General features: G+C 46.9%; 1 protein-coding gene across 1 annotated transcript in view; it reads left to right on the forward strand.

Annotated features, from left to right (window-relative positions):
* The first annotated feature begins 1,922 nt into the window (after positions 1-1,922).
* The window catches only part of CLIC4 (chloride intracellular channel 4), a 29,553-nt gene continuing 15,293 nt past the window's right edge, over positions 1,923-16,182 (forward strand). The window contains exon 1 of the mRNA XM_084274185.1: positions 1,923-2,035. Coding sequence (XP_084130311.1) covers positions 1,964-2,035 — 72 coding nt within the window. The 5' untranslated portion in view covers positions 1,923-1,963. The remainder of the gene's footprint in view (positions 2,036-16,182) is intronic.

Below are 16,182 nucleotides of genomic sequence, written 5' to 3' on the forward strand. Positions count from 1 at the left end.
CAGCCCTGGTTCACAGGACTCAGCTCTTGCCTGTCCCAGCAGAGATGAAACAAGCAGCAGAGGATGACAACTCTGCTGCCAGCGTGCTGCAATGGCCTTCCAAGCTCTTCACCAAAAGGGTTATCGGGCACTGGACAGGCTGCCCAGGGAGGGGGTTGAGTCACCCCCCTGGGTGTGTTTCACAGACTGGGAGATGAGGTGCTCAGGGATGTGGTTTAGCACAGGACAGGAACGGTTGAACTCGATGATCTCAAAGGTCTTTTCCAGCTGTGGGATTCTGTGAAAACGTGACTCTGAAGCCCCAAGCCTGCTCCTCGTGGCAGGTTTCTCTGACAGTGCCATTTAAGGTAAACACTTTTTGCTTCCATCTGTCCCACCCACATTCTAAAGACGGTGTCCTTTGTGGGACAGGCTGCAATTAATTTCAGGGTGGTTATCCAGGGAGGTTCCTGGATAGGGCTGGACCACACGATCCTGCCTTGCTCCCAGATTGGTTTGGTCACAGTGACACACAGATGCCCAATTTAGACCGTCCCACCCTGTGAATCAGTGAGATTCCTTGGTCTGTCTGTAAAACAAAACTGAGTCTTCCACCGACTCCCAGGGAGTCCCCTGAGCTGAGGAGAACTGTATAGAAACTGTAAGAATGGGAATAAAGAGGACTTTGGCCAGCCTTATCAGCACTGGGAGACGGGCTGACAGTTTTTCCTGCTCTAGACGAACAATCCAAGGACATTCAAAGATGGCATTTGCTTAAAGACATCCGGTTATACAGAGCTGATGGGTAGTAAAATGCCTGGAGAGATACGAGCTTTTGTTATTCCCACTGAACGCTCCGTTGGGTAACCATTTCATCCGGAGCCATTTCTGGCTGCTCGGATGCATTTGGGTACAAATTACAGGTTGGCTCGTCCCAGCGCCGGGTCACAGACGGCATTAAAGCTGACAAGGCGGGGAGCTGCCTCTGCAAGTCGTTCAGTGCCACCTCGGGGTATCCCACAGAACCCAGCACGTCCCACCTTGGGAACGGCTCTGCAGAGACGTTCGGGTGCAGCCGAACTCAAGACGATTCAAAATAAAGAGTCTGAGCTCCCGAAAAACGGGAGGACTGGGAGGGAGGGCGGGGGCTGCCGAGGCATAAAAGCCACTCTGTTCACAACGGCTCCGGCTCCGCCGGCGCGAAGTCGCATGGGGAAAATGTGATTGCAGGCTGTGTGCTGCCTGCTGCTATTTCGGTGAAAGGACCTGGGGAAAAAGGGAAAGCGGTTTAATTTCATTCCCACCCAACCCTCCTGCGTATTTTTCTGTCCAGCTCCTCAGTCCCTGACCGTAACAGCGAGGCAGAGAGCGGGCTGGAAACACTCCTCCCTGCCTCTGGAACAGACGTTCCCCCAGCCAGGAAGGCAGCTCTTTCTGCCGCTCTGGCCCAGGCACTCGCCGTGTGGTGGGACCCCGGGGAGGGAAGGGTCTAGTTTTGGGGTTGATTCCCACGGGCGAGGCAGGCTGCAGCTCCGGGGCCGAGGTGGCAGGCGGGTGGACGGACAGACAGACAGACAGACGGACACCCCTCGAGAGGGACCCCGACTCCCTGCATTGGCCTGGTGGCGCCCACAGAGCTGCAGCCTCCGCCAAGGCCAGGCCCAAGCAGGCCGCTCCCAGACGTTAGGTCATCGGGCACCGCACCAGGAGCCGGCAGCGCCCTCCGCCTGCCTCAGCCCGGGCGTCCCCCCACCGCCCCGGGGGCGTTTCCCGGCGCTGCCCACCGGGACCCCCTCCCCTCCCCGCCCTCAGGCGGCACTGCGCCCCGGGACTCGCCACGGAAGACCCTGCCCCTCAGCGCTTGCTCCGCCCTTTGCGCTGGCCCCGCCTGAGCTGCTGGGGCTTGGGCGGGCCAGGCGAGCGGAGCCGTGAGGCGTCGCCGTCCCGGCTGGCAGCGGCGGGTGAGGCGAGAGTAGGCTGGAGCATGGCGCTGTCCGTGCCGGTGAACGGGCTGAAGGATGGCGACAAGGAGCCCGTCATCGAGCTCTTCGTCAAGGTAGGCGGCGGGGCGGGGAGGTGCGGTCCGGTCCGGTCCCTGGTGGCGCCCCCTCCCCCAACCGCCGTTTTCCCGCCCGCTCCCGCCCGGGGGGCTCCAAGTTTCCCTCCCCGACTTGCTCGGGGTCGCTCCTCCCTGGCGGGCTGGAGCGGGAAATAGGGGGGGCTCCGCCTTCAGCACCCCTCTCCCCGGGTGCTCTCGGGGCTCCCCCCGCCCTTAACCCCCTTTCCCCTCGCCGTGCGGAGCGCGGGGACCCCCCTTTCAGCCCCCTCCCAGCCCGCCGGGGCCGAGGCGGGGCGACGGGCGGGAGCGCCGGGCTCTTCTGAGAGCGGCTTCGGGCCGGGCTGCAGCCGACGCCCCGTCGTCTCTCGCCGCGGTGCGGGGCTGCCGTGCACAAAAGGGCCCTTCGGCGGGGAGCCGAGGGAGGGAGGGAGGGAGGGCGTGTGCCCGGCCGGGGAGGGAGCCGGCGCTGGAGCCGGAGCGAGGGGTAACGCTGAGCGCGAATCAGTCACTTCTTCGGAGGGGAAAGTGGCTGCGTGCGCTTTGCTGGAAGATTCTTTGCCGAGAGCAGACGGTGCGGCCGGGGCGCGGCAGGACGGAGGGCGGCGGAGGCAGGGAGCAGCCCCTCGCCCCCCTCCCTCCCGCCCCGCTCGGCTCCGCATCCTGCTCCCTGCTGAGCCCTGGAAGTAGCAAAACACGAGTTACTTTTCTCTTGGTCCCCTGCCGAAGAATCCTGCTCCCCCCGGCAGGAACCGAGCGCGTAAACGCCTCGCCGTTTATTTATTTATTTACTTATTCCCACCCCTCCTCCCTCCCCAACTGGGAGAATGAGGGAAGAATGAGCATGTGTCGTTCTGCCCTTATCTGGCAGGGGTACAATACGCTGTCCCCACATGTTTTGCATTCGCCTATTGCTGTATGATGCAACATTTTGCATCCTTCTGGGCGCGATGCAGCATCTTCCTTCTCCTCCGTATCAGAGGTGCAGAGAGAGAGCCCTGCTGATCTTTTCTCTGCTTAGACGTCCTCTGAAGGGGAAGCCTCTGTAGGAACAAAGTATTTTAATTCTTCAGGAGAAGTTTCTTTCGTGGTGGTGAGAAAGTACTGGAAAGCCTTCATCTGGCATCTCGGGAGCCGCTTACTCTAAAAGCCAAGGTGACAAACATGAAAATTTCCAGCGGGTTTAGGTACAGCTTTGCAAATGAAGCTATTAGATATAGATGTTACTCAGTAAATCTCACTCTCGAAAAGTTTGATTGTTTTTCCCCCCCATTTTGGGCTCTTCAGTAGCCTCACAAGGCAGTAACAGGAGCCAGGGAAAGCACTCTGCAGTGGAGGATTCCAGACCTGATTTTACTCAGGATATTTAGGTTCTTAGCGCAGAGGTTAGAACTTACTAGTACAGCAATTAAGTTACAGATTAGTTTGAATTATTTATAGCAGAACTTCTTTAATCTAGCGTGCCAATTTACCTTCATCTGTCCTAAAGTTCATTGCCCAATTTTTCTTATTTTTAAAGAAATCAGAGCAGTGATCAGTGATTGATGGCAGAATTAATCAGGGGCAGGGGAGGCAAGCTTTGTGGGTCTGTTTAAGGGGGATATTTTGTGCATGAGGAGTAGCATGGAAGAAGATGTAAAATTCATTGTGAGAAAGGTGTATTGATTCTGATTAAATTACTGTTGGACCAGTAAAGTTGTTGGACTGTATGAAATGAGGAAAGCAGTGAATTTTTCTGTCCCTCTCAGTTGAAATGCCTTTATTGGTGTGGCTTTAAGAAGGCTAAATTTGGGATTATCAGTCTCCCTCAAGGAAGCCTTTTCCCCAGTGCTGTGAATGACTGCTGCAAGCTGTGTACGGTCTGCCTTTAGGATAGAGTTAAGATTAAGAAAGAAGTTATTCTTGTCTGTCTTCATGATCTTCAGAGAGAGGGAGGTCATTTCCCTGTAAAATCCTGCAGGAGAAAGGCCGAAGTAGTTGTTTCACCTGGGTGTTGCTGCCTGTCCCATGTGTTCCTGCAGCTGTTAAGTATTCCTGGAACAGTGTTTTTGTAAAGGTGATAGAAGTCTTGTTTGCAGCCTGTCTCCTTAAGATGATCACTTCAAAAATTGAAACAGAATATTTATGATTATTAAATAAAACTAATTGTATCTGTCTGGAAAAGTAGTTAGCTTTGATTTAGTAATTTCTCCCCCCCACACCCCTCAAAAGGGAAGCTGTGTTTCAGCTGCAGAGTTTTTACCTGGTTATAGACTCAATCTAGAAAAAGCCTGAAGCTACCTGAGTGAATGTTAGAATGGGATTTTGCAGTGTAGATAATAACTTTTCAAACAGTTCACAGGGTCTTGGTTCTACCTGTGCACTGTTAGTCAGTGAAGCTCTGAAGATAGAGGTAGTGGAAAGACTTCTTGACCAAAAAAGAGAGCTGTGCCAAATGCCTGCGGCTGAAGGGCGGTGACTGTATGACCTGCGCACAAAGGATTGTAGCAGCCAGACTAAGATGAAACAAAGGTATGGATTAAAGCTTGAGAAACAAGCCTGTGAAGCAGGAGAAACTGTCTGGCTTCATGCCCAAAATGTTGGGTTTGAATCTTATTAAATTGTGATCTGTAACAAAATAGGATGGGCACAGCATGGGGAGGAGCGCACATGTGGTTTGGTTTCAGTTATGAATAACTACACAGGGCTGTTTGTCACCGGCAAGTTGCGTTGATTTAGTCAAGGAGACAGTGTACCAGTCCACTGTGACTTGTATTTTCGTAGTCTGGGATAACGTAAGTGCAGGATTAGGATATGTGAGTAAGAAAATGGGTTACAGTGCTGAACTGAGGTGAATAATCTCTTTCTTGGTCTCCTATAATGAGCAGCTTGAGCAGCGTTTTCATTACAGTGGTGGTGGGCTGCCTGTGGTCTCCTTTAATCTAAGCATAAATATTTTTCAAGCCTTTTCTCTGAAAGCTGAGTAGGAGAAAGTAGTGATGTATCTGATTTCATTTAGCTTCCTCGTATGTTTGCATGTTTTATTAATGAGGGAAGCCTGCTCCCATTGTCTAACAAGTATTTTTATATGCCCTGGTGGCATTTTACAGTAGTGAAGGCTCCATTGTGATGAACACACAAACTCCAGCGCTGTGATCTGAATACAGCCCACATAGGCCACTTTGTCAGTGTAGTTGAAGGTGTGTGGATTTTTATTGTAAGTAAAAAGTGTGGTGGACTGGCTTGGTCAAATAAAACAGCTCACCTCGAGAAACCACAGACAGAGCTTAGCAAAACTACTCGTGCTGTTTCTTTCAGACAGTGTACAGAGGAGGAGAGGATGGAAGCTGCCCAGAGCTCAGCCTGTGCTGTTCTAGAGGGCAGCTGGTGATCGCATCCTTCTTGTAATAGCAAGGTGAAAAGAGAGATCACCCACAAGTTTGGCATTAAAGAAAGAAACAAACTAAAACCCCAAGAAAGTCACAGTCATGTATCTGCTGGCATGGGATGGGTTATAGTAGATGTAGGTAACGTTAAGCAAAGTGCTCTCTTCAGCTGTGTAAGGTGTGTGTGCTTGTGTATCACTCAGACCTTAGATTTCTGGCATCTTTCAAATACGTCATTGTGAGATTGGGCAGCTGGTTTGGCAATCAGATAGTGTCTGCTGTCTGTTTACCTGTGAACTGTGGTCAGTAGGAAGGAAAAACCAACTGTGATTTCACATTTAGTAAATCCCCAACTCTAAAGCATTCCCAGTGTTTGTAGCAGAAGCTTCTCTTCATTTTCCTGTGTGAGTTAAACAGGAGTTTGGCAGGTGAGCTGTTTGTCTTCCGGGATCCAGGTCCGTTTTGTGCAGCTCAGTGTCGGAGCCTGAGGCAGGAGAGGGACACATGTGCCTGCATCTCCAGCAGCAGGCTTGGTGTTAGCTCGGGGCTGGGTGAGAGGAGGAGTGTGGTTTGTCAGTTGCACACGTTTGGATCTGCCTTTGTCTTACGGCTGCTCGGTGCCTGTGAGTATCCTTTACGTAAACTCTGACGTGGCGTTCTGGAGTAGTGTAGCTGCTGTATGTTGGTTTATAACAAACCACCTTGTGATCTTGTTTGTCATCACTGGGTTTTTTTAATTTTATCTTGGCAGCTACGATATAGCAGTAAAAGTAAAAGGAACATTGATATAAAGAAATAAGACTGCAGGTGTGCAACATTGATTCTCAGAGGTAGTCTTGTCAGGGGCAAGCTTGTCACCTGATAATCTTATTAGATAAGTCTCCTTATGTGCCAGGTCATCCTTTAGAGGTTTTGATGTAATAACCTCAGCACCTGAGAACTTTCTCAGTCCACCTTTGATATGTAGAGCGCAAGATTTCATCTGTGGCTTATTTCTTGTGAGCAAATACTGGTGTGCTATGAGAGATGCCTTTTAAACTGAGGTGTATCCATCTCAGTGTATCCTGTGCTAAGCTGTTATAAATCAGCCCCTTTCCTTCGTTGGCCAGCAAACTGTATTCCTTCAGATTCTGCTTGGGAAAGTTCTCATCACCAGAAACCTCCTTGGCTTTTTTGTTGGAATTTGATGGCTAATACAGAAAATGGTGCCCTTGGTACAATATTGCTTAAAAATACAGAGGTGTGGTCACAAGTGTAAATCACAGAATCACAGGGGTTGGAAGGGGCCTCCAGAGCCCATGGGGTCCAACCCCCTGCCAAGGCAGGGTCCCTAGGACGGGGCACACAGGTCGGCGGGTCTGGAATCTCTCCAGAGAAGGAGACTCCACACCCCCTGGGCAGCCTGTCCCAGGGCTCCCTCACCCTCACTGGGTAAAAGTTCTTCCCCATGTTGGTGCAGAACTCCCTGTGCTCCAACTTGCAGCCATTGCCCCTTGTCCTGTCCCCACAGACACTGAAAAGGGGCTGCCCATTTCCCCTGCATCCCATCCTTCAGATACTGATAACCATTGATAAGGTGCTCCCTTAGTCTTCTTTTCTCCAGGCTGAACAGCCCCAGCTCACTCAGCCTTTCCTCTTAGGGGAGATGCTCCAGGCCCTTCATCATCTTCGTAGCCTCCTCTGGACTCTCTCCAGGAGATCCCTGGCTTTTTTATCCCAGGGAGCCCAGAAGTTGACCTGCTGGCCACACTCCCCTTGATGCACCCCAGGATCCCATTAGCCACCAGGGCACACTGCTGGCTCGTGTACTTTTTTTTTTCCCCACAGAACATTGGAAAGTGAGCTTAACAACTCCTAGCAATCATTTTCCAAGGGATTACACAGATGAGTTAACTTTTCTTCCATGAGAAATTGCTTCTGAATACACTTCAGCAGTAATGGGTTTGTTCCCTGGCACCTCTCCTCCCTTTCCATTGATTAACTGTGATTCCACCGCACAGGCAGTGCCGTTAGATCGTCAGGAGAACTCGGCTTTTACTTTGCAGTCAGAATATGTCCAACACTCGTGCACTTCTCCTCCTTTCCCCACAAAGTGGTGGGAGAACTGGCAGGGTTCCTGAATTTGAGCTCCCTTCACAGCCTGCTAATCTGCCGGCTGGGGTTGTGTGGTCATCTGCAGTGGTGCTCTGAGTCATTTGCTCCGTGGTGTAGACAGTGCTGTGTGCCACAGATCGTTCTTTGAGCACAGATCCTGCTATGAAAGGCAAATCTGTCCTCGTTTTTTTCCCAGATGGGAAATGTCTCAGACTGCGTCTTGAAGGCTTAAAGGGGAAGGAGAAGCCTGTGTATCAGAGCATGTGTCATGGGATGTGCTTTGGGCCTGGCACCTGTGGAAAGTCAGGGCTAAAGGGGCTTTGAGGACCCAAGTGGTCTGAGCCTTGTTCCTCATCCTTCCCAATGTGAGATGGTGTGTGCATGCAGTAAGGGATTCACAGCAGCAGGGAAGAGCATACCCAGCACCAGTGTTCTTAGGGAAATATTTGGAGAGAAGGAGAATCCTCTTTAAAGATACGTCTTGTTTATGTGTAAAGATAATTGATTGTTGAGAAATAACATGTAGGTATGAGGAATGCTTGTGTAAACTCCGTTTCACTCCTAGGAAGTGAGTGGGAGTCTGATAATCTTCCAGTGGGCAGCACTGTGACAGCATTAGCATCTTGAGAAGTTACTAATCATTACCCTCACAGCCTGAAGTGACTCAGTGGCACTGTCTGGTCTTTCACTGGTTATCCCGACCTAATCTTGTGGAAGAAAACAGTGAGGACAGAGTTCTTCAAATGAAGAGTATTGCTGTCTGTCTTACCGTGGATGGGCTGAGCAGAGGAGGAGTTGGCTCCATAGCTGAACTTGGAGATTTTTTTTCTTTTGAAGACTGTGTTGTCTCTGCCAAAAACTCTGTTTGGAGGAGTCTAGATTGGGGATCCATTGAACTTAGCTAAATAGTAATCATGTACTTTGGAAAATGACTTTTGTACTCTGAGATTGCAAGTTTGATTTTTAAAAGTGTACATTAGTTAAAAGGGACCAGACAAAGAAAAGAGCAAGCCTTGGGCTGTTGTTGTTTTCTCACCAGCACAAGCACCTTCAAATTCACTTTTAAATGAGACATTTATTGGGATGTGACTAACCCAAGGTCTGCACACTTCTGTAACAGCATCTACATCCCTGGCTGGGCTGGACATACCACTTAAAAACCCACAAGCACTACTTTTAAGATTGGGTAACTGTGCTTGGCAGTAATTGGATTTGTTCTCTTTTTTTGGGGGGGGGAAGGGGAGTGTGATTTGTTGTCTCTCTTTGGGTAGGTTTTCTCTCTTGCTCTGCAGCTGATACTCAACCAAGCCATGCAATTCTTGAAAGACTTCACTGGACAGCATGGGAGAAAGTAAGATAGTCTTGTCTGCCAGTGCAGAGACTTAGTTTGTCTAAGACAGCAGACTTCAGTTAAGGTGGTTGGTTGCAATTTGACTATCCATGGAAAACTAATGCACATCTGTACTTGTTATACATTAATTTAATTTTCATCTTCCAAGTTCTTTGTAAATAACCCATAACAAACAATTTATTGCCCAAATTGAGTTTGGGCTTTGCTTTGTTTTTGGGGTTTTTTTTCACATGTTCTTCACTTTGGAATGGTACAATTTCACCCTCAAAAGAGGTGCTGGGGACTCACACTGTGCTCATTTGCTGTATTAAGAGTTTGTGAACATTATAACACTTAAAACACCCCAAACCAAAATCATTATCTTGCCTTGATAGGAATTTATGTAGAGCTTTGACTTCAGGAGCTTTAAATCATTAGTGTAGAATAATTTTGTTTTCCTAAAGCTGTAAGTTTGTTGTTTGGGGTTTTTTTTAAACTTGGTTTGAGTTATTTGCTGGGTTTTGCTTTGCTTTTTAATTCAGGTCAATCATGCATTTGTGGCACAGTCTGATTTTTAGGGCTTTGAATTCTGCATTTGTTTATGCTGAAGTGAAAAACATAAGCTAAACTGCTATTAATTACAAATGTCTTTGTGTGTGAGTTCTCTGAGAGTTCAGACTTATTCCTTGTATTGTTGGCAAGACAAAGGGCAAGGAACTTTACATGAGGAAAGGAAATGACTGAGTTCTGTACACTGAATGTCCATATTAGGTATAAACTAAATATAGGAGTGTAATCCAGGAGTGAAGTCATATCTGTGTATTTTCATGAGACGAGCTAATGAGATCAGTCAGTGCTACTGGACCAGCTTCAGAGTTTTTTGGCTCTGTTAAAGCATTACTATTTTGGCTAGAGTTGGATGCTCTGTGCTTTGGAGAGCTGCTTTTCTTAAATAAAGGAAATAGTTTTGTACGTGGTTTTGTCTAAAAATAAAATCAAAGCAAGCCTAAGGATGTTTCCATGGTCTTCTGCAGCGCTGCGTTAGCTGCCCAGTGAGACACTCTGTACTGCAGCTTAATGAGACAGGGCACAATGTCCCGAAGGAGGAACTGGGATACCATCTCCCAAGGGATGCAGGGCGCAGCCGTAGAGGTGCCTTCTAGTAACCGAGCTGTGCCTTGCTCGTGTTGGAATGGGAAGCATCGGAGTGCAAGCCTTTCTCCAAACCTTGTGCTCTAAAGGGAAGATTCTGATGCCATTTTCAGTCCAAGATAATGTTTTCCCTTGCTAGAGCTGTTGGCTATGGTGTTAGCAGGGGGTGCGGAGGACAGAACAGCAGCTCTCCTTCAGCGAGTTTGGAGAATTTGAGCAATGTCTTTGTTTGTTGGCACGTTCCCCAGTGGACGCTGCTGTTTACATGCTGATTTGGCAGCGGTTGTGGTTTTAGCTGTATTCCTTAACAGAACGTTGAAGGTCCCAGGTGACTGCTTTTGGCCAGCACCTTGACACACATCTCATTCGGGCATATGACATCGGCTTGCCTGCTCCTGGTAGGGGTCAGTCTGTGTCAGCCTGGCAGTTGGAATGACCTGGCTGTTGGTGGAGGAGGAGCAGTGCATGGGATGAAGTTGGAGCAGCTCTTCGTTGTTCCTCTCTGCTAATCTGAGCTCATCTTAGCTCTCTAAATTGTTATAAACCACCATCCTTTGTTTTTCTGTCCTGCAAAAGCAATGCATCTCCAGAGGTTTGTTTGAAGAGCTGTTAAATTCCAAAGATAAAAATGATCACTTGGCTTTGTGAGCCCTGGTGACCAGGCTTGCAGGTCTTCCTGTGAGCCTTACAAACGCTGCGTTATTTGGTGGGGAGGTTCTGGAAATAGCTCTGTAGCCAAAGCACACACTGTACTGTGTGAACAGATGTGTCATACCCAATGCCCATTCCAAGTTCATGTGCTGGGTATCCAAAGGCAAGTTTCAAGCACTGTAAAAGAGACCCTTAGTTTTACATATAGTTAACTGCACCTTCCTTTCCTATAAGAATGTTGCTAGAATGTGTCAAGCTGTGCTGCAGTAAGTTTTAGTTGGTTTGGCCCTTTCTGATGGAGCTTTGTCAGGAGGGACTTGCTTCAGGGGCATGATGACTGGAGTGAGAGGGATGGAAGAGATGAGAAGCCAGGCTTCTGCTGTTGAGTAACTTCACCTCTTGTGTCAGGCTGGGAGGTGGTGGTGTGTAGCTCTCCATGATAACCCCAGGGCTTTGTATTCTTAGCATTAAGCTCATTTCTTCACTGCAGAAAAGGGAAGTTAGTATTTAGTGCAGATTTCGATTCTGAGTCTCCCAAAGGATGAACATGGGATAGTTTCTTTTCTCCAAAGAGCTAGAAGTGCTTAATTAATTTCTACGGAATTGTGAAGTTACTTTAATGCAGTGAAGATCCCATAGCTTTTTTTCCAAAAGCTTTACACTGAGTATTAGGTAGCCATGAACAAGAGTTGCAGGAAAGTGTACAAGACTGCTCATGATTTTGTTAGGAATAACATCACAAGGCTAAAAATAGCATCATCCTAAAATGGCCAGTTGCTGTTCCAGCCCAGTGTCTGACTTATCGAAGGGTACACACTTAAGAGGCTGCTTGAATGGGCTGATAAACATTCCATTCCCTGGCATAATAGTCACATCTCAGGAAAGGCAGGGAGTTGACTTTGGGGTTTTTTTAAAAGGTTTTTGAGGTTAGAGGAGTTTCAGCTGATGGGGAAGGTGGGTTGATTACAAATTAAGCAAAGATAATACAGCTTGTCAGAAGCAGTGGCAGCCAAGGTTGCTTTTCCCCTGGGTGGATTAGATGTCAGTTGATAAATAGAGAATACACAGGAATGATCTTAGTCTTTCTATATTTGCTGTTAATTCCAGGTATGGACTCTGGTCGTCTTTTATTTTGTTTTTCCTGTGTTTTCTTACAGGCCTACCTGTTTGAGATTACCTAAATTGTTCTCTAGAACTAAAATTGGGGTTAATTTGAGAGTTTGTCTAATGTGATACGGTGTTACCTTATAAAGTTCCCTTATAAAGGTCATATAAAAGGTTACGTTGATTAGGCATTAGTTAATTAGTTCACGTGTTGATAAGACTGTGCTATAGGTGCTGTAAGCTTGCTCTGGTGCTTTCTGAGGTCAAGCTGTCTTAGGTTTGGAAATGAATCTATGTCCCTTTCCTGGAAGATATTTCTTAGTTTTATGTGGTACATCAAGAGATAGGTGCTTATCTTGTCACTTCCTTTAAAAGAAACCCCACAAAACCCCCCCTTCTGAATTCAAAAGTGATTGAAAGGTATTGGGGAAACTTATTGGAGGGTAGTTAATCTTCTTCTGTAATGCCATTGTCATGTGGAAAAGGCACGATGCAGTGGGGGTGCCATTCTTGCACCATTCCTAATGCTGCAATGTGCCTCGTGAGGGGCAAAGGGGAATTTGAAGAATAGTTATATAAGGTGCCAAACTGGACCTCTGAGGTGATGAGAGTGATGCTGGGTGTTGTACTCAGAATCTGTTCGGTGTTGTGAGAGAATTGCAGGAGTTAACTTGCTTGTCAGAAACATTTAATAGTGCGAATAAATCTTCTTAATGGTTGCTACAAGCTTATGTTGTTCTTAGACCGAATCTGTAGTGACTCTTAACTCATGTTAGTGGTAAATGAGTAGGATAGGTTTCAAAATACGTTAGAGAGCTTTGTTAAAAAGCTGTGCTGTGGTGTGAGCTGGATTACACAGAGCCTGTGCCTTGATGCTTAAGGCAGCAGCAAGTCTTGGGACTTGCCTTTGCTCCTCTCTTTTTAAGAGGTTTGATGTGTGTCTTTAAATGTTCAACAAGTTGAGGAGTTTTGGTGGGTTTCTTACAAGTCCCTTAAGGAAAGAGCACCACACAGAAAGAAGAGGTGTCGGTGAGTTTGGGCACTGGCTATCCACTGTCCTAGAGAGGTGAGAGAAAAGGAGAGCCGATGAGCAGAGGTGTCCCTTTCTCCTTGTCATCCCTCGGATTGAATCTGGTTGAACCAGATCCAGTTAGCATCAGAGATGAGGGCTTGACTCTAGCTTGCTCCCTGACCTGTTCCTCCCATTAAAACACAAACAACTCCTTTCTCCAACTGCCAAAACTGAACCTGCAAGAATGAATCGAACCTTACGTGTTGCAGCCAGCGCGCCCTCGGTCGTGATCTCTGCCACTTGCTACCTTGTCACTTGTGCTTTTCTTCTGAATGATCCTTCATTAATATATGAAACATTGGGATCCTTTAAGACATGGTTTTGGCTTGCAGAGGGAATGCTTACAAATAACATCCCCACAGCTCATCCATTTACAGCCTGAACTAAACCCAGAACAATCGGTGTGGTGGCACCGGGCGGACGAGGCCTTTGGTGTTACATCAAATACTCCAGTCGGCCTTTCATGGGCGTAATTCTTTACATCTTATCTGAAAACCCTGCCAGTAAACAGCAAGGAATAGTGTTTATTCAGCTTGGCAAGATAAAGGTCTGAGCAGACGCTGCAAGGACTGAGACTGATGTTACCAGTGTTCAGTATTCATGTGTGGAACATTAAACCACTCCTTCCTGCAGCTTTCATCTCAGGAGTTCTGAATGCTGCATGTCTTTCACTTGAATCACTTTGTTAGTTTATCTTAAACCATTTCCCCTCAAAACAGTAATCCTTTTAGGATTATTATTTTAATAATAAGTTTAGTCATTTTTTTGAATGGGCTTACTGTTGGTGAGCTGTGCAGGAGTGGTTGTTACCTGCTGTTCTGAGGGGATGGGTGTGGATTGCACTGTTATTTTCACATAGTTTTCCCAGCAGATTTTTTTCTTGTTAGAGCTGAGATATGACTCAAGACTGCAGAGTTCAGAATCTGAATGTACCCCCTCTTGCTTTATTTTTTTGGTTGTTGGAACATTAATCTAGACTTTTCCAGGTTGCGGGTTTCTTACTTGGGGAAGTGGGCGCATCCTTGGTGGTGCAATCAAACCACTCCAGTAGCTCTTTGGCAAATGGAATTCTGTGAGATTTTTAAAATGCAATTTCCTTTTCCCCTCTTCATCCAAATTTTATTTCTTCTTGATTTTGGTATGTCAAATTTGGGAGAGATTTCCTTGATAGCTTTGGATAAATCGGGAAACACTCTTCTGCCCTGCACTTTGGTTTAATTAGGCAGAGACTGAGCTGTGGTACATTTCTCATCACATGCACTTTGACTTCGTTGTTATTTCTGCAGTCATTTGATCCAGTTTGGGAATTCGTGTGCTCCTTTTAACTGCTTCCTGTTTGAAACAGTTTTGCAGGGCCTTCAGGTCCAAAGATTTCTAGAACTGAGTCTTTGAGTTATCTGCTTTATAACAAGGCCTTTGTGTCCTTGTAAGTGCTTTGATACTTTTTTTTTTTAGTCTTCCAGCAAACCTCAGCATTGCTTGGTAAAGCACATAACATACAGGTTCTTCTGTTAGGACTCGAGGTAATTTTTATGCAGCTGTAAAGACAACATTTCACAACTAAAATGTTTTTCTTTTTATTCCCTTAGCTGCTTAAACAGATGTATGATTACTTAAACTCTCTGGATTTTGGGGGAAAACCACTCTCATTTGAATGAAATCACTGCTTCAGGGCAAGAGAAAGGGAGGAGGTAGCTTCCTGGTTGGCTGGATTAGCTAAACTTAATCTCCCAGACACTGGGATAAGTAGGTTTTGGGTTGGTTTCTTCCTTCCATGAGTAGCTGGCACTCTTGCATGGGCTGAACTACTTGGCACTGGGAGTTGCTGTTGGTTTTACTGTGGCTGTGATAAACCAGGTTGACTTTTGAATGAGCATACTGATTTGTTTCACTACTTTGTATCTTTCCTTCTTATTTGAACTTCCTTTCTTATTTAGGTTTGTTTAAAAAGTAACCCTCTTTGTTTGTGGTGTGACGCCATAGGGTGAGTGCTGTGGGGTATGCACACCCCATTTTTGCCTCCACGCCACATCTTGCAACTAAAGAGGTTCATTTTGCCACCTTTTCAGTAGTTTTTAAATTACAGTCAGTTTGGGGAGTGTTACATGATTACATTTTTTTACATTTTGTTACATGATTGCCCCCCTGCATGACTAGTCCTGGAGAATTTCAGCATATTCCTGCCGTGTTTAAAGGTGTACAGCTTGCTGCCAGCACAGCTCTGCTCCAGTGGAGGAAATCAGAGCTGGAACTGACTCTAGCAGAAACATCTACCAAACTCACTGTCCTCTGAAAGAACTCCTCAGGAGCTGCTCCTGATGCCTGGCTGTACCAGATCTGGGCTGCAGCGCTCAGGAGAGGATGTGAAACGGGCCTCTGGGACAGACGGTTACGAAGCAGAATTCCTTGGCTCAGGAGCACCCAAGCCAAAGTTTGCTGGCATTCTGACTGCATTCCTTTTCCAGTGTGTGCTCAGAATAACTTGGGACTTTTTGGAGCAGAAGTGGGGCAAATGTTCCAGTGTAGACGTTAAAGTCTGTGCTGGGTTTAGCTGTTCAGCTGCAGCTTTGAGTGTGCATTAGGTTTTGTGCACAGCACTGTATGTTAGTGGGCTTTAATTCTTTCTGTTTCAAATAATCCAGAAAGCCCCATCTTGCTTATTGAGTAGCATCTGCTTTTAAGTTGTTCTCTTTGAATGTTACACTTGTGTTGGGAGAGAATCATAGAATCATAGTTCTGAATCAAAGAATTGTTTCTGCTTCAAAGTCTGAATTAGCCTGGGCAGTACAAACGTGTGTTTTCCATAGGTGGGATGAAGTGTTGCCTTTTGCCATATTGTTTGTCAAGAGAAGCTAAGATCTTGCACACAGGAGAACAAAAAGGTAGATGAGTGTAAACCTTTATCTGCAGGAAATGTCTGTTCTAGTGTAAACACAGTATAGTGGAACTATACACTGGTATCTGGAGGGATGGGCATTGCAGGTAAATATTAACATCCATAAAGCATATAGCTGTTGGAAATGGGCTGCAGAGTGAAGTCTTCCTGGAAGCCGTTCACGGCGAGGTGACCGATGGTACAGAGCAGAATGCCCAGAGTCACCAACTGACTCTGCCTTACACTTTTTTAGATGCTTTTAAAATGGAGTTTCCTGAATCCTAAGTCACATGGCAGCTTTGGAGACAATCAGGATCATTAATCGGCTGCAAATTTTACTTCACTTTCCAAGGCAATTTGTAATTTCAGTCTTTCTCCATCCCCCCCTCACTCCATGCGTGGCTGAGAACTGAAGAAAAAGCACTTCCTTTGCCTGTCTAAACCCTCCGCTAGTCCTAAAACTCAGTTCTCTTGTCATGACACTTGTTGGTTTTTCTTCTTTTC

The sequence above is a fragment of the Gallinula chloropus genome (genome assembly GCF_964237585.1).
Source record: "Gallinula chloropus genome assembly, chromosome: 22".
In the NCBI taxonomy this organism is placed as follows: domain Eukaryota; kingdom Metazoa; phylum Chordata; class Aves; order Gruiformes; family Rallidae; genus Gallinula; species Gallinula chloropus.